This window comes from Leucopleurus acutus (assembly GCF_964270905.1).
Source record: "Leucopleurus acutus genome assembly, chromosome: 2".
Classification (NCBI taxonomy): Eukaryota; Metazoa; Chordata; class Mammalia; order Artiodactyla; family Delphinidae; genus Leucopleurus; species Leucopleurus acutus.
The window spans coordinates 24,520,021-24,539,700 of NC_139143.1; the positions used below are offsets into that span (position 1 = coordinate 24,520,021).

At 36.6% G+C, this 19,680-nt stretch overlaps 1 protein-coding gene across 7 annotated transcripts in view; it reads right to left on the reverse strand.

The window, feature by feature from the left end:
• CDC42BPA (CDC42 binding protein kinase alpha) overlaps nucleotides 1–19,680 on the reverse strand; it is a 328,619-nt gene that overhangs the window by 136,151 nt on the left and 172,788 nt on the right. For all 7 annotated transcript variants that reach the window (XM_082834424.1, XM_082834427.1, XM_082834423.1 and 4 more), the window contains exons 7-10: nucleotides 18,301–18,501; nucleotides 16,312–16,560; nucleotides 13,879–13,958; nucleotides 10,977–11,143 (exon numbers count right to left, since the gene is read on the reverse strand). In XM_082834424.1, the coding sequence (XP_082690550.1) occupies nucleotides 10,977–11,143; nucleotides 13,879–13,958; nucleotides 16,312–16,560; nucleotides 18,301–18,501 (697 nt within the window). The remainder of the gene's footprint in view (nucleotides 1–10,976; nucleotides 11,144–13,878; nucleotides 13,959–16,311; nucleotides 16,561–18,300; nucleotides 18,502–19,680) is intronic.

Consider the following 19,680-nt stretch of genomic DNA (forward strand, 5'->3'; position numbering starts at 1 on the left):
CCTTCTACACCCCACACACTGCAGGGTATGGAGGTGGGATAGGTATCCTTCCTCCTCTTTGTCACCTCTGTCCTCCCTATAAATCTCAGGTCTGCTAAAATGCCCATTACTTGGGTTTTTTTTTTAACTTTTTATTTTATATTGGAGTATAGTTCATTAACAACATTGTGTTAGTTTCAGGTGTACAACAAAGTGATTCAGTTATACATATACACGTATCTATTCTTTTTCAAATTCTTTTTCCACTTAGATTTCTACAGAATATGAGGCAGAGCTCCCCGTGTAATACAGTTTGGGACTGATACGTACCCACTGCTATATTTAAAATGGATAACCAACAAGGACCTACCGTATAACCCATGACCTGTTTATTACAGTTATCCACTGCCCTTCCTTCCATTACAACTCTTTTTATTATTATTCTTAGTGACTTTAACAATAAAAGAGACGATCTATCCAACTGGCTTCACAGGCACACAAACCCCGTATGCAGACACTGTTGAGGCTGCTTACCCAGCAGCTACCCCTCTCTTCCTGCTTGTGCACCAAATTCAGGTATCAGGCTACAGTGTGCTTAGGCAAGGTAGGCTCAGCCGAAAGGAAGGCGGCTTCCATCAGTCATGCCAACCTCATTCTACATTGCCAGGACTGGTTAAGAATTAGGCACGTGAACTTGTTTGAATGGTACCTTGAGAGGTCCCGTTAAGTGAGACATGTATGAAAGGAAATGAACCTTCCTTTTTTTTTTTCTTTTTTTGGTCTTTGGATGTGTGAAGTCATGAAGTCTGGAACTTTGACAGGAATGTGGAATCATGAGGGAAAAGCCAAGAAAATCACAGAGAAGCTAACACTGATAAGAGCAACGGAAGTTGTGTACTTCTGATTTCTTAAGTGAGATAAGAAATCTGTATTATTTAAGAATTCTATTACTTGCTGCCTAAAACAACCTAGCTGGTAGACGTCTCTCCAGCACAACCACCAAATCTATTGGTCATGCCCTAGACCTGTGTGCGGGGGTGGGGAGGTGGGGAATGGAGGTTGGGGTGGGCTCCTAGGAGACTGCTACAGACTTTTACTGTCTGGGGACCAATGTGAAACAGTCTCTCACATCAAAGAATTACCCTGCCCCAAATGCTTGTAGTTCACCTACTGAGAAATGCTGCTGTCATTATTAATAACTATATAGCCTCCAACATCCTGATTTCAAGTAAATACTCTCTATCTCTTATATTTACAGTTTAACTTACTCTAGGGACCCCTTCAGTAATTTTTCATTCCCACCAAGAGTGCCAATCCACTGTTCCTAACACTATTTCCTTTCCCTTTTCTTCCTTATTTATCCAGGTTAGATTCCTTGGTCCATCACTACTGCTGCTTTGCATACACACCTTGGATTCCTCTACTCTTCTCTCCTCCACTGTACTTAGCCTAGAAGGCCCCAGTCTTCCCTAAATCCTACTCTCCTACTCCGTGCTTTCACCTTAATAGCTGAAAGTGATGGAAGAAAGCCCAACCATTCAAAATTCATGTCTAAATAGTTTGGCGATGCCTGATGCCAACTAAAAATTGGCACTTGCCATCTGCCTCTAGCAGCCGCTGACCTTCAACACCCCCTGAAAGGAGATCAGGGTGGAGATCAAGAATGAGGCAGTCTGTGCTCTGGGAAACACTGGCAGAGCAGGTCTTCAGATAATTTTCAGGACAGATATTTTCAGGACAAAATTTTACGAGCCCAATTCTTGCATCTTCTCACATCTAGAAAAGCACTAAAATCATTAACCATGACATCTGCTCCCTGTGACTAGCAGCAACCTTCTGCCAAAATGTGTGCTTCACTGCACGTACCCCCTCTTCACTAAAATCATATATAATACCTTCCCCCCTACCTCTTCGGAGCAGTTTCTCAGAGCTACCTGAAATGCTGTCTCCCAAGCTATAGTCCTCATTTTACCCCAAATAAAACTTGACTCACAATTCACACATTGTGCATTTTTTTCAATCAACACTGGCAATCCTAAAGTATTTCCCTAGTCCATTCACTCCTCTCTCTTCTCTAAACTTACCATTTCACATCTTCTCTTTTTCTTGTCAAAAATCTAATAGGAAAAAAACCAAAAAAATCCCAAAAAACTAACACATTCTCTACCTTCCTTATTCTCAGCTGATGACCCTGCTTTGTATTTGATTTATCATCTGTTTCCTCAAAGTGGAAGGTGAGCATTGAGAGGGCAGGTATTTTTTTATTTTTCTGTTCATTATTATAACCCCAGTCATGTGCAGAACAATTCCTGCCTAACTGGTGCTCAACAAGTAGCTAACAAATAGATGAATCAGCTTAAATGTTAACCTATGCCATTGTATGAAATGAAACAGGTGTTAGTACCAAAAGGCAACGATCTAATATTTTCTGGGTTTGTTTTGGGCAAATGACACCAACTGTATGTAATGACACTCTCTAAGAACAGATTAAAGAATTTAAAACATCAAAAAAACCTGGGACATAGGAACTTCTCATTCAGAATAGGATGGAGTAGGAAGTAACAGGTCATTGCTCTATCACTCCTGTTGCAAAAAGTAAAAATATACTATATAATTTGAAAAAAACTTATTTTGACAAACATCATGTATCTGGGAAAGCAAAGAGAACTAAGTAAAATAAACCAGAGAGGGATGAGCCATTCTAAGGTGAAAAGGCCATGACAGCTGCCTCTTACCTCAGAATCTTATCCAATTCTGTGAGCACATGAATTGAGGGATAGTACGCTGGAAAATAAGTGACAAATTCTGGAGAATGGGTGGGCTGGTGCAACAATTTGGAAACTTCAGGATCCCTAAATATGCAGTGGTATTTTCCTCATGGTATATTTGCTGTATCTGGAGACTGTATGGGAAGTTAAGGAGCTTCTAAAAGTCAGACCAAAGTCTCCTACAGTACTGACGTATTTCAGAGACAAAGTTTTGCTTGAGGAAAAGAGCCTATTTCAAACACATGGCCCATCTAGACATTTGCCAAATGTGAAAGTGGCATGGGGTAAGAGTCTGAAGGTCAGAATAAATCTCTCACAGTTGATAGAGCAAGTCCAAACCAGGTTCCAGCTAGTTTTCCTTCATGACATTTGAAACCAGAAGTAGGCTGAATCTAATTAAAACTGCAACCCAGCCTTGTCCTAGTTCAATTCTTGATTGGACCAAAAAAAAAGGGAAAACCCTCTCTGGAGTGAAAATAACATAATAACATCATTCTCTATGTTATTTTTATTCGTGATATTTGTCATACAATAAAAATTGAGACATTTGGAAAAGCAGGAAGGTGTGATCATTAATCAGAAGAAAAAACAGAAAGAGAGACACACGCAGATGGTTCAGGTGTTAAAATTAGCCGATAAGACTTTAAAATAAATATTATCAATATGTTAAAGAAAACACAGGAGAAAAAAGACAAAAGAGTGGGAAATTTCAATACAGAACTGAAAACTATAAGAATGAATCAAATGATTATTCCTTAACTAAAAGAGACAATATTTGAAATTAAGACTCATTGAATGGGCTTAACATCAGAACAGATACAGCAGACAAGACAAATGAACCTGAAAGCAAGTGAATAAAGAATATCCAAATTAAGCACAAAAAAAACTAAGAATGGAAGAAACAGGACTGAACATAAAATGAATGTGGGACACAGTCTAAGATATATGTAATTGGAGTCCCAGAAGAAGAAGAGATAGTGAATGGGGCAAAAGAAATATCTACAGAGATTATGCTTAGAACTTTCCAAAATTGATGAAAGAGATCAATCAAGATTTCAGAAGCTCAGTGAATCCCCAACAGGATTTTCCATTAATACAAAGAAAACTACACCCAGGTAAATCATAGCCAAACTGTTTGAAAGTGAAGTTAAGGAGAAATACTTAAAAGCAACCAGAGGAGAGGAAGAAAAGATACATTCAAGAGACCAAGATTAATAGCTGGCTGGCTTCTCAAATATAATGGAAGTCAGTAAACAATGAAATAATATCTATAGAGCACTGAAAGAAAAAACTGCCAAGCTAGAATTCTAACCCAGCAAATATTCTTCAAAAATGAAGGCAAAATAAAGACATCTCAGGCAAACAAAAATGGAGAGATTTAGTTATAACACACACAATCATAAGAAACACTAAAGGAAGTTTTTCAGACTAAAGAAAAATGATTCTGGATGGATACATGGATCACTAGCAAGAAATAAGAACACAAAAAGGGTAAATTTGTGGGTAAAAAAAAAGACATTTTAAAAATTAATGAGTAATAAATATTTAAAGCAAGAATAAAATAAATGTATTGAAACGTTTACAACACAGATAGAGGTAAACTATAAAACAACAACAACATAAAGGGCTGTTATAAGGGTCTTATATTGTTTGTGAAGTTGAAAAATAAAAATCATTTAAAAGACATGTAAAGACCTAATGGGAAAAAAGGGCAAGAACCTACACAAGACTGAATATCCAAATGAACAGTAAATATTACTTATTAGAGAAATATAAATTTAAAATCATAGCAAAACTCCACTATACAGATACCAGAATGGCTAAAATTTAAAAAGCTGACAATATCAAATTCTGATGGGAATATATAGCAAGTGAAACTCGTACATTATTAGTGAAACTATTGATGCAATCACTTTTGAAAACTCTTTGGCAATATTTTCTAAAGCTGAAAATATGCTACCCTTTGACCCATAAATCCTACTCCTAGGTAGATATCCAAGAGAAATAAGTACATATGACCATCAAGAGAAAGATATAACAATATTCACAGAAGCTATGTTTATAATAGTCTATATCTGGAAATAACTCAAATGTTCAACAACAACAGCTTAGATGATACGGTCTGAATACCTGTGGTCCCCCACCAAATTCATATGTTGAAATTCTAACCCCAAAGATGATGTTATTAGGAGGTGGGGTCTTGGGAGGTGTTTAAGTTACAGTTATAAGGACGGAGCCCCCATGAATGGGATTAATGCCTTATAAAAGAGAACCCACAGGGATCCCTAGCCCTTTCCACCAGGTGAGGACACGGCAAGAAGGTGCTGGCTATGAATCCTCACTTGACCATGTTGGCACCTTGATCTTGGACTTCCAGCCTCCAGAACTGAGAGAAATAAATTTCTGTTGTTTATAAGCCACCCAATCTGTTGTATTTTTTAAAATACAAGTCAGGAGCTTCCCTGGTGGCACAGTGGTTGAGAGTCCGCCTGCCGATGCAGGGGACACGGGTTCATGTCCCGGTCCGGGAAGATCCCACATGCCACAGAGTGGCTAGGCCCGTGAGCCATGGCCGCTGAGCCTGCCATGTCCGGAGCCTGTGCTCCACAACGGGAGAGGCCACAACAGTGAGAGGCCCGCGTACAGCAAAAAAAAAAAAAAAAAAGTCAGAACTCAGACATTGGATAAATTTTTTTAGTATTTTTATACAATGTAACACTGAACAGCAGTTAAAAGAAAAGGAACTATTGATATTTACACATGGAAAACCATGTTATTAAAAAAAGAGATACAAATGAGAACATACTGTATGAAACCATTTATATGAAGTTCAAAGGTAAAATTAATTCATGCTGAAAAAATTTAGGATAGTGTTTACTTCAGAGTTGTAAGCTACAAACTGGGAAGGAGCACGATGGAACCTTATCCTACGCTAGAAATGTTCTATATAGTGATTGCGGGGCAAGTTACATAAAAGTACACTAATATAAACATTTACGGGGCTTACAATTTAAAGTGAGTACTTGCACACTTTACTGTATGCATATCACCATTTAAAAATCAAAACTGAGTGACATCAGTATCATGCCCCTATGGGTCATTCCTTTTTCTTCTCCCTTCGATTGACAACTAATTGGACATCCATAACTGAACAAAATTGCTTCTGCACAGCACACCAGGACACCAGAGATACATCCATATGTGTATCCAAAAGTGGGTAGACTGGACCTCAGAGGAGGCTGCAGATCCAAGGTACCGGCAACAGTGACCTCTCTAGCAGAGGAGGTAGAAAGTGAAAGTGATGAGTGAAAGTGCTGGGCTGTGAAGGCTGTGAGGGCTGCAGCTGGAGGGATTTTCAGCAATACCCGGATTTCTGAGGGGGGGGTGGGGGAAGGGTAGGAAGGAAAGAAGGCAGACAAAGAGAAATGAAGGAATGCATTTCCTGCTGTCTGTCCACAGATTTCTGGACTCCTCCACTAAAAAGCCCCAGGTACTAAGCATACACCTCCTACACTCTGCCAACAATTTTACCATGCACACACTCCAAACTTTAGTGGAGGGTCATCTCTGGTAAGAGAAACCCAAATTTTGTGCTATAGCGCCACCTTCTGGAAAACAAAAGAAAGGCTTCTGATTGCCAAGCTGCTGAACTTAGAATCAAAGTAAAGCCTTACCTAAATAAGAAAGGTGTTTGCTACTTCAAATGTGATGGCAGAGGCACAGTTCATGAAACACTATGAAAAATCATGGTAACGCAGTATCCCAAAAAAATGACAATTCTCTAGGCAACCAACTCAAAGACACAGAATATTGCAATCTAACTGATAAAGAATTCAAAATAGTTGTTATGAAGAAATTCAACAAGCTACAAGAAAACTCAGAAAGGCAACTCAGTGAACTCAGGAATAAAATTAATGAACAGAAAGAGCACTTTACCAAAGAGATTGAAATTATAAAAAAAGAACAAAACAAAAATTCTGAAGCTGAAAAATTCAATAAGTGATATGAATACTGCATTAGAAAGCACTGGAAATAGAACAGATCAGATGGAAGAAAGAATAAGCCACATGGAGGAGAGGAATTTAGAAGTGATTCAGGTGGAAGAGGAAAGAGAACTAAGTTTTTTTGTTTGTTTGTTTGTTTTTGCGGTACGCGGGCCTCTCACTGTTGTGGCCTCTCCCGTTGCGGAGCACTGGCTCCGGACACGCAGGCTCAGCGGCCATGGCTCACGGGCCTAGCCGCTCCGCAGCATGTGGGATCTTCTCGGAGCAGGGCACGAACCCGTGTCCCCTGCATCGGCAAGCAGACTCTCAACCACTGCGCCACCAGGGAAGCCCTCTGTTTTTTTTTTTTTTTTTAAGTGAAGAAACCCTACAAGAGCTATCAGACTCCATTTAAAAAGCCAAAATAAGAATAATGGGTATACCAGAAGAAGAGAGGGAGAAACGGGCAGAGAGTTTATTTAATGAAATAATACCTGAGAACTTCCCAAACCTGGGGAAAAAACCGGACATACAAATCTATGAAGCCAATAGAACACCTTGCTATCTCAATGCAAAAAAAAGACCTTTTCCAGCACACATTATAATGAAACTGTCAAAAGTACAGCGGAAACTAACACAACATTGTAAAGCAACTATACTCCAATTAAAAAAAAAAGTCAATGCTAAAGAAAGAATTTTAAAGGCAACCAGGGAAAAAAAGAAAGTATCCTCCAAAGGAAGCTCCATTAGGCGATAAGCAGGTTTCTCAGCAGAAACTCTATAGGCCAGGGGAGAGTGGAATAACATACTTATAACATAAGTATTGAAATACATAACATATACTTATAACATAAGTATTGAAAGATAAAAGTTGTCAGCCAAGAATACTCTATCTGGCAAAGTTATTCTTCAGATATGAAGGAGAAATAAAGGCTTTCCACATAAATAAAAGCTGAGGGAGTTCACCACCACTAGACCTGTCTTACAAGAAATGCTGAAAGGAGCTCTTCAAGCTGAAACAAAAAGTTGAAAGTACACAAAACTCTGATTAAGGTGACAAATAGACAGTCAGAATTAGAAAATTGTAACTGTATTTTACAATAGTGTGTTAAACAATTATAGCATAAGTGTTAAAGAAAAAGAGCATTAAAAATTACTGTACTACAATTTGGTAGCAAATTCACAGCATAAAAAGTGATCATCTGTGACATCAAAAATCTAAAAGGAGATGTAAAAGGATGAAACCTTTACAGGTGAATGAAGATAAGTCGCTATAGGCAGAAAAAGGACTATTTTATCAATTAGATATTTTATGTAAACCTCATGGTAAAGACAAAGCAAAAATCTAAAAGAGAGACATGAGACGTAAAAAAGGGGACAGTGAGCAAATCACCATGGAAAATCATCAACTTACAAAGGCAGACAAAAAAAAGAAGGGGAAAAAAAAAAGAACCAATGGAGATACAAAATAACCAGAAGGCAAAAGACCAATGGCAATAGTAAGTCCTTACATACCAATAACCACCCTAAATGTAAAGGGATTGAATTCACCAATCAAAAGGCACAGAGTGGATGAAAAAAAAAAATCAAGTTCCAACTATATGCTGCCTACAGGAGACTCATTTCAGCTCTAAAGACAAGTAAGCTCAAAGTGAAGGGATGGAAGATGATATTCCAAGCAGAAACCAAAACAAAGTGGGCGTGGCTATACTTATATCAGACAAAATACACTCAGGCCAAAGACGGTAACAAGAGACAAAGAAGGTCATTATATATAATGATAAAGGGGTCAATAAATCAAGAAGATATAACAATTGTTAATATATATGCTCCAAACACCCGAGCACAGAAATATATTAAGCAAATACTAACAAACCCTAAGAGAGAAATAGACAACAACAGAATAATAGTAGGGGACATCAATATGCCACTATCACCAATGGATAAATTGTACAGCCAGAAAATCAATAAGGAAGCGTTGGAATTGAACCATCTTTAGAACAAACAGATTTAACAGACATATACAGAACATTCCTTCCAGCAGCAGCAGAATACACATTCTGCTCAAGTGCACACAGAACATTCCCCAGGATAGATCATATGACAGGACACAAAACGTATCTTTACAAACATAATATTGAAATCATACCAACTATCTTTTCTGGCCACAACTGTATGAAAGTAGAAATCAGTAAAGAGAGGAAAGTGAGAAGATCTACAAATATGTGGAAGCAAAATAACATACTTCTGAACAACCAACGGGTGAAAGAAGAAATCAAAAGAGAAAAAAATCTCAAATTAAAATGGAAATATGACATATCAAATTTGTGAGATGCAGCAAAAGCAGTTCTGAGAGGAAAGTTTACAGCAATAAATGCATATATTAAGAAATTAGAAATATCTCAAATAACCTAATCTTACACCTCAAGGAACTAAAAAAAGAAGAACAAATTAAGCCCAAAGTTAGCAGAAGGAAGGAAATAACAAAGTTCAGGGCAGAAATGAATGCAATAGGACAAGAAAAACTACAGAAAGGGTCAACAAAACTAAGCTGTTTTTTTAAAAAGACAAACAAAAGTGACAAAATATCTAGACTAAGAAACAAAGAGAGAAGACTCAAATAAATAAAATTAGAAATGAAAGGGGAGACATTACAAGTGATGCTGTAGAAATATAGATGCTCATAAAAGACTACTATGGGCAAGTGTACGCCAAGACATTACATAACCTAGAAGAAACTAACACATTTCTAGAAACACAACCTATCAAGATTGAATCAGGAGGAATTAGAAAATCTGAACAGACCAATAATGAGTAAAGAGATTGAGTCAATAATCAGAAACCTCCCAACAAAGAAAATCCCAGGACCAGATGGCTTCACTGGTGAATTCTACCAAACATTTAAAGAATAATTAACACCAATCCTCCTCAAACTTTTCCAAAATACTGAGACCGGAACACTTCCAAACTCATTCTATGAGGCCACCATTACCTTGATACCAAAACCAGATAAGGAGACCACAAGAAAACTACAGTTGACCCTTGAACAACACGTTTTTGAACTGCACAGGTCCATTTATACACGAATTTTTTTCAGTAAATGTGTACTACAATACTACATGATCCCCAGTGGTTGAGTCTGCAGATGCAGAACCATGGTTTCAGAGGAATGACTGTAAAGTTATACGCAGATTTTTGACTGCATGGGGCTTGTGCCTCTAACCCCTGTGCTGTTCAAGGGTCAGCATTAACCAATATCCCTGATGAATATAGATGTAAAAATTTTCAGCAAAATATTAGCAAACCAAATTAAAGAACACACTGAAAGGATTATACGGGGCTTCCCTGGTGGCGCAGTGGTTAAGAATCCACCTGCCAATGCAGGGGACACGGGTTAGAGCCCTGGTCCAGGAAGATCTCACATGCCACGGAACAACTAAGCCTGTGCACCACAACTACTGAGCCTGTGCTCTAGAGCCCGCAAGCCACCACTACTGAGCCCACGTGCCACAGCTACTGAAGCCCACATGCCTAGAGCCCGTGCTCCGCAACAAGAGAAGCCACTGCAATGAGAAGTCCACACACCGCAACCAAGAGTAGCCCCTGCTTGCCGCAACTAGAGAAAGCCCGCGCGCAGCAACGAAGAACCAACGCAGCCAAATTAATTAATTTTTAAAAAGAGTTACAAGTTTCATGATTATAGATACATTCCTTCATTCACTAAAGGAATGCATACATTGTATGTAACGTATAAACATTATTGCAACCATTGTATATAAGTAAAATACATTGTATATAACATTTTTTGGAGAAAATAAAGCAGGAAAGTGGGAGGGGTGGGGGTGGTGGGACGAGGTAAGGCAGGGAAATCAGTTAGGAAGCTACTGCAATAATACAGATGAGAACGGAGAAAATATGGCAGGGCATCATATAAAGTGCAGTAGGATAAGAAGGGTTCCATTTTTCTTGGTAGTTCTATTTTCCTATCCCAGAGGTATTTATTCCCACACTTTTATATACATACATATATAGCTGTGGGAAACAAATGCTATTTTGCTGTTTACTGTTAATTGTGTGAGTTTACGTAAATGGCATTATACTGTATTCTGTATAAATTTCTACAACTTGCTTTTATCCATTTAATAAAACATTTCTTTCCAAGATAAAACAACCACTTATAATAAATAGCATCCACACTGTGAGTCCAATACAAAAAGGGAAAATGTTATCTTTAAAATGTATTTACCTTGAAGCTTTCTACTAAGTTCAAGTTTTTCCTGTTCAAGGCGTTTAATTCTTCTTTCATAAGCTTCGGTTGCTAAGTTGTTATCTAGAGTTCTCTGAACATTAACATCGAGATCCAGTGGAGCGGGACCAGCTGTAACTCTTAAACAGCTCCGATCAGACAGAACACTGAAAAAAAGGGGAAAAAACGTGGGTTTACATTGAAACAATAAGTTTGAAGAGAAAAAGATAACCTTTTGAAATTGTTCATTTAAAACATCATTTGAACATCTAGTTATAGCTAGCCATCTGGAGTGATCACAAAACATATTTTTTTGCAAAATCACCATAAACAATTCTCTAGAAGCATTTTTGAAAATGAAAACTTAAACAGCCCAAATTCTCTTGAATTTATTTTAATAATCACAAATTATAAGATGAAGTTTGCTGAAGGGTTATTGGTAGCTTAAAACAATGTGACCACCTAAGTGAAACAGTAGTCAAAAGCACCAACCACGGTCCTCTTTGGAATTCAAAAGTGATATGCCTTCATAAGCTACAAGGATATACTGTTCAACACAAAGAATATAGCCAATATCTTATAATAGCGATAAATGGAGTATAACCTTTAAAAATCGTGAAGCACTTTATTGTACATCTGTAACTTATATTGTACATAAACTGTATACGTCAATTAAAAAAACTTTTAAGTGAAATGCTTTCTTTAATTCGATACAATTTAATTAAAAACATTTGAAGTGCTGGACATTCAGCAGTGAGCAAAATGCACACTTGCCCATGGAGCAAGCTTTATATTCCAGTGGCAGAGACAAAAATAAACAAGCAAGTAAAATATGCAATACATTAGACAGTGTTATATGCTAAGGAGAAAACACCAAGCAGGAAAGGGGGAAATGAAGTATTAAAGCGGAGTAAATAAAAAATGTAGATAAAGTGGTCAGGAAAGCCATCACTCAGAAAGTAACTGAATAAGTCCAGAAGGAATAAGGGGACCTGCCAAGGAAACATGAGAGGAAAGAGCATTCCCGGCAGATGAAATAGAAGTACGAAAGCCCTATCAACTATACTTCAATAAAATAAATTTAAAAAACAAAGAAAAAAGGAGGGCAAAAGCCCCGAGACAGGAGTATGTCTGGCACGTTCACGGGCCAGAAAGGAGACCTGTGTGGCTGTGAAGTGAGCAAGGGGAAGAATAGTAGGAAATAGAATCAGAAAGATAAAGTGAGCCAGTCTTGTAGGGCCCTATAAGAATTTTAGAGTTAAGATATGAAGCCACTGGAGTTGGTGGCAGTGAGAACTGGTCCTGAACAGGGGAGTGACATACTCTTGACTTATCTTTTAGCAGGATCACTCAGATAGGTTCAGAGAAATATAAGAAATGATGTTACAAACATCTGAAATAGGTGATTAAGAGAGATTTTAAGTAGAAGTGAGGAGAGAGGCCTCAGCTGAAAATACACATTTAGGAGTCATCAGCAAATAATACCAGAGCACCAGAGTATAAACAAAAAAGATCCAAAGATGAAGTGATAGGACACAGGGAGATTAGGAGGAATGTGGAGAATGAGAAGGGGTGGCCAGAAAGGTAAGGAGAAACGAGGCAAGTGCTCTGGAAGCTAACAGGACAGTGTTTTAATGGGAAGGAGCTGGGACAAATGAGATGAGACTAGGCAAATAAGTCAGACTAGGATTGAGAAATGATTGCTAAACTTAGCAACATGGAGGTCAGTGGTGACATGGATAAAAGCAGTTTGCATGAAGTGATGGGAGCATAACCTGACTGGAGTGGTGCCAAGAAAGAAGAGTATGAGAAAAATGGACAAAGTACAGACAACAATTTGAAGTAACTCTCCTACAATTAAGAGCAGAAAAATGGTTGGTAGCAGGTAAAGAAAGTTAGATGAACAGTTTTTATATTGTGCTTTAAGATGGGAGAAAAAACTGCATGTTTGTGAGCTGATGGAAATGATCTGTTATGCAAATGACACAGAAAGGGAAAAATTTATGATGTAACAGCAATGCGCTAGAGTAAGTAAGAGAAGAAAGAAGGGATGCGGCTTAGCTAGGGAGATCACACCGTCATCCATAAAAAGAAGACTACATGGGTCCCGCGGTGTGAAGGTGGTAAATGTGGTGATGGGAACTTGGGGAAGTTGTCTGCTGATCGCTTCAACCTCTCTGTGAAAGAGGAAGCGAGATCATCAGGTGAGACTAAGTATGACAAGGGTTTTAGAGGAAAAGTATAAAGTATGAAATAGTTACCTAGGAGAGTGGAAGAGTGAATACACTAGGGTAACACAGTATATTTGCCAGGCAGCAATAAGTGGCACCTGAGGTTGGTAATCATGAACTTAAAGTGAGACCAGTAAGAATGGACAGATATTTTTCTCTAGACACTTTGAACTGCACAGGTATAGGCAGAAAACGTAACTGTAATGATGAATGTCAACTTAGCAAAACCAGTGTTACAGAATAATAGACAGTCAAGGAATTGAGGGGGCACCCAAGGAGTGACTATAGTCATTCTCAATGATATTTAAGGAAAGGTAAGGAGGAAAGAGAAGATATGAGTGGAATGAGGGTCAGTGAAAAGAATGTTAAGATCAGTGGGTTGAAAGTTCTGATGCTTGACACCTAGAAAATATTTATTCAATAGCATGGGACTCTTCTAATTCCTGCCCCGTTGCTAAGCGTTAGATTCTGAGCTCTCTATTTGTCCTCTCAAATGAGTTAAGATCCTTATATGTTCTATTCACTTTGTAATGTCTAACTTTTTCCAGTAGCTTCACCCTTTTTCTAAAAAATTTTTTACAAGGCTCTCTTATGCATTATATTTTTTAAAACCTCAATTCATTTTTAATTTGACTTAAATCATCCAAATCATGTTAACTTTTCAAACTTACCAGCTACTAGTATATGTAAAACCAACAAATGGCAGATGGTGACCAGAAAATGCAGTATGTGTTGGTGGGGGCATTGTTTCCTAAAGGAGGAAAAAACATCTGGTAAGAAATGAATAACTATAAACTGCAGGCTGGGCTATAAATATTACCTGTCAATAGTAAGTAGGTGACTGATCAATTTAGAAACATTGCTAAGTTTGGTACAGACATTTAGTGATAAAAAATTTAGACCATAAATATTGCTATTGTAGAATTCTAATAAAATGAAAAGAAAGATTTAAAGTCTGACGGATACTGAGTAGAATCATTATTCACATATTCACATATTCCATATTTGCAAATTTGCCTAGTCGCTAAAATTTATTTGTAGCCCAAAATCAACATTCACAAATACTTTTGTAGTCATTTGCAGACACTTGCAGAGCAAAGAAAAAATTGAGTTGCGCTACGCACATGTTACCAGCTGGAGTTGAACAAGGAGACGTATGCCTTCTTGTTTCAGCTCTCATACTATAAACAAGTGGGTTTTTTTCAATGTCTACATGTGCCACATTTTTCTCATTTTTGTGTTTCTTACAGGTGATTTTGCTATCTAAAATGGCCTCCAAGAGCAGTGCTGAGATGCCATCTATTGTGTCCAAACAAGAAGGCTGTAATGTGCCTTACAAAAGAAATGTGTGTTAGACACGCTTCATTCCAGCATGAGTCACAGTGCCGTTGGCCATGAGTTTGACATCAATGAATTGACAATATATGTTAAATAAGGTGTCTTTAAATAGAAACACACATCAAACAAGGTATTGTGTAGCTAATGTATTGCACTGATTGGTTGATGAGAACATTGTGACCAGAGGCTCACAGGAACCTGACTGTGTATTTCCCCTAGGAACAATGGTTCAGGATTCACTAATACAGTATTTGCAGCAACTTTACTGAACATAACTATAGCAAATAGTCAGAATCAACTTTACTGTGTATTTAATTTGGAATGACTCACAATTCCTGTTAACAGTAATCCTTGTAATAAAAAAAAACTGATGAGGAAACTCCATTTAATTCTTTCTTGTGAGGTTCAGTAAGGAAAGTATAAGAGAAGTTCTTATCTGTCTTGAATACGGTACTTACTGAACAGTGAAAAGTAAATTCTTAGTGCAGAATTAAACCCATAAGAAATAACTGAATAAAAATGAAAGTTCAAAATAAGAAGGCTAAGGAACTACTGTATAGCAGAGGGAACACTTCTCAATACTCTGTAATGACCTATATGGGAGGACAATCTAAAAAAGAGTGGATATATGTATTTGTATAACTGATTCACTTTGCTATATAGCAGAAACTAACACAACCTTGTAAATCAACTGTACTCCAATAAAATTTTTTTAAAAATTAAGAAGGCTAAAAAGACAAAAGAAAAAAAATTGTGTTATTTCCCTAAATTTTAATTTAATATAACCTAATGGTTTAGAGCAGAGGTTGACAAACTATGCTGGCCTGCTTTGGTATGGCCCACAAACTGAAAACAGAGGACTATTTGGCTAATCCACTGGTCAGCCACCTGCTGCAAACACAGCTATAACTTTAGGTTAATAAGGCTATAGATTTTCTCTCCCCATTCATTTCCTACCAAGTTTGCTATTTTTAGTGGCAACACCACTGGGCATAGATATTTAGCTCTACAATCAAGTCAGCTCCCTCTGTCAGCAAAACGGCTGGTTTTTACAAGCAGCTCCATGCTAGCAGTTCTACCGTCCCCATTAAGCTGAGGGAAAAGTTGGGAGGGCTGTTTTTAACCAAAGTTCAACAGTATTTCATGAATAAATGCTTCTCAATTTATTTACCTCGGGTTGATTTATTAAGCCCTGAAATGGCTGTTTTTGACAATTTTGCCCAGTTTCAAGGTGGTTTTTAAGGAGAGATTTGCCAATGTCTTCACTCTGCCATCATGAAGTCCACTTTTTAAAGCATCTAATTTGTCCTCTTTTTTTTTTGCGGTACGCGGGCCTCTCACTGTTGTGGCCTCTCCCGTTGCGGAGCAACAGGCTCCGGACGCGCAGGCTCAGTGGCCATGGCTCACGGGCGCACGTGGGCTCCTCCCAGACCGGGGCACGAACCCGTGTCCCCTGCATCGGCAGGCGGACTCTCAACCACTGCGCCACCAAGGAAGCCCCTAATTTGTCCTCTTCTTAAGAAACCTAATGACATAACTAATCTAAGAAGTAAATCTTTGAATTTTAATTTAGCTCCTAGTCATGAATAACTATGCTCACCTCAGTTAGCTCTTTTAATTTCTTGATTTAGGGAGAGTAAATACTAGAAGCCACGATAACTGTTTGATAATTGGTAAGGTGGTCTATAGAATTACTTTATAACCATATTTACAAAAAAAAGAAAAAAAAGCAGAAGGACAGAACTTCTTTACAATGTCATACTCACAGAATTCTTTAAACAATCATCATCCACATCAAAATTTGATGTATCTGTTGGGCTACTAACTTCTGGAATGTAAGGTGCTTCACAGTTTCGAATATTATCCCAATCAATTCCACTGAAAAATGGGTGTTTCTTAAAGTCTTCTATTCCATTTTGACCAAGTCGATGTTCTCTGCTACAAATGAGCCTTCGAATAAGATCCTTAGCATTTTCAGAGACATCAGCCACTTGAGCTGGAAACTGAAACCTCTCCTAAACACAGAATAATAGAAACAAAATATAACAAAATATAGAAACAAAATATAAATCACTATTCAATTTACTAAGTAGGTTGATGTTAGCACTGACTATCTTAAAAATACATTTTCTTTAAAAAATATCTAATAAATATATATGGTACACTGTCCTACAACAGTGTAAAGCAATTATACTCCAATAAAAATTGTTTTTAAATAATAAGAATATATGGTACAAAGTACTGATACTAAAAGAGATGCAGGAATAAAGTAAAAAGGATAATTTTCCTAAAAGAAGTTTTCATTTCATATGTGACTTAGTCATAGATGCACTACAGAAAGAATAAGTTAAATGCTAAAACACCTTAAATGCTGTCAAAATGAATTCATTAAATGTAGTAGAATGTGACTCAGTATTTTAATAGTGTATATGATTGATAATATTCATATAAGTCACATACTAATGATTAATAGTATGGAACATTTTTAAAGACTGTAATACGTACTTTACACTACGAGAAGTGCGTTACTCCTTTAGCTCATTTAATCCTCAGAGCAACTGTATAAGGTAGATACTCCTATTACTCTAAGTTTATAGAAGAGGAAACAAAGAAACAGTTCAAGCATTTGCTTGATGTCACACAACTAATAAATGGTAATAAACTGATTTGAACTGAGACTGTCTGATTCCAGAATCTGTGCTCTTAACAACCATGTTATAGTACAATGATTTCTATCTGAAATGCTTTACATGCTATTTACAACTTTGTAGCTATTTCTTGTCTTTCAACTCTTCGTTACTACTTAGCAGATTATCTTTGCAGCCAGGTAGAAAAGCATTGACTCTATAAGACTGATTTATATATATGTGTAGCAATTAATCATAATTGTATCACCAGAACAAATTAAAAAGAACAGACTGTCCCTCCCTTTATGGGATATTCCTATTCATATTCTAGGTTTCTGCAATTGCTCACAATCTTCTGAGACTGATAATCAGACTCTTCCTCTTCTTGTACAATCTATTTCACTTGGTACTAAATGGATTAAAGTTTATTCATTCTTTCCTGCTCTGCATCTGGACTGTTTCCAATGTTTGGTGACCATAAATAATACTGGGATAGGTATCTTTGTACATATATCCTTGTTCTACGAATATTTTCCTTAGGGTAGATTCCTAGAACTGAAGTTACTCAACCAAATGTTTTAACCATTTTTTTTTTAAGGCTGTCGATGCATACTTATAAACTTCTTGACAGAAAGATTATATCAATTCACATTTCTATCAACAACGTCTAACAATTTCCACCTCACTGGATTATTTACAGTAACAAGTACTATTTTTCTTTTCATCTTTGCCAATTTGACGGGGAAGAAAAGGATGCCCTTCTTATTTTAATTTGCATTTTATTTATTACTATTAAGATTGAGAATTTTAAATGCATTCTAGTCATGATTATACTTATACTATAGTAGTAATGATATAAATTATCTGCTTATGATCTTTGTTATTCTACTGAAGAGAACATTTAATTTTCTACTTATTAGCACCTCTAATGAAATACAGGAGAAGGTGAAAACTAATAATTTTATGCATAATTTATGGATCTTGATTACTCATATTTGTCATGTCCCTTATTAGCATAGAAATTAGATTGTTTATTGTTCTTGGAAAATCATTTTTTTAAATATCACATTTTATTGAATATATGTATTATTTACCACATTAATTTGAAAATTAGTAAAATATACTAACTTTGTGATTCATGATTTTTCCATATGTTTCCACCAGAGATTCTGCATAAAATGGTGTTTCTCCATAAAGCATTTCATACATACAGACCCCCAAAGACCACCAGTCACACTCAGGTCCATATCTGCCTTTTCCATCTTCCATGGCTTGAAGGATTTCAGGAGAGATATAATCTGGAGTTCCAACAGCCACTGAGGACTGTACCTGAAGAAGTTCACATTTTTAGTAATCTACCATAATATATTAGAAACAAATGATAATTTTAAATTAGAAACATTTACTTAAAAATACAATAGCATTACTTCCTAACAACAACTTCGTCATTATCTGAATTTAGCCTCCTTGTCCATATAAGTTAAAATTTATATAAGCACCACACCAACAAGTTCTCCAGATTTTTTAACACTATAGAACGTTTATTATAGCTGTTACTTAATTGACTACATTTAGGGTAACAATATGGTTTGAACACCACAGCCACTAACCACAAATTGAATATATATTTTAGAACATTCTTATTATTGATATTATCCATCCAACACTTACATATGAAAAATGGGACTGTGAAAATTTTACAATTAATTAGGGGGAAAAATAAAAAAGTCTGGCTAATACTATGAGCAGACTGGAGATTATTTTAAAACACTTTAATGAAAACCTAAGGAAATAAATGTTAACAATGTCCTGCAAACTACTTATCTATTTAAAAAAATTATAAAAGGGAAAAAAATATATCCTTCAAAAAATAAAGTCCCAACAGAGAAAAAGAGCTGGGCATACAATTATGGCCAGTTGGATGTAAATTAGAAAACAACAGCTAAAAATGATCCTGGGCACATGTCTTGTAAGGTATTCCAAAGTAAAAGAAAATTGGTTCTTTATGTTTTAAGAGAACATATCAAGCAATGAACATTCTCAAGATAAAATAATGGTTAATACTCTGAGTTTTCTAGACTAAATTACCATTCTTAATAATCATTAGAATAGACTTCCTCCTTGGCAATACTGAGATTAAGTAATTTGAAAACTCTTCTACTACAAACTCTTAAAAGTACTAGATAAAATATAACAACCATTTTTATAAATACATAAATGAGTCTTTAAATAAAGAGACAGTCTTAGGGGCCCAGAATCAAGAAATGATTGAGAACCAGCACGATAAACACTGAAGCAGGAGTGCAGTTGGAGAAATACTGGTTTTCATTTTCTAGGCACTTGGCTTTTAACATATACATAAGGACAAAAGGAAAGACCTTGAACTTATAGGACGTTTGAAGTGAGAGGCTGCCCCATATAACCTTTACCCTAAAAGGCATATTGTAAGGAAAAGGTGAATTATAAAAATCTGCCACTCAGCAGAGAAAGATTAAGACATTTTGTCTA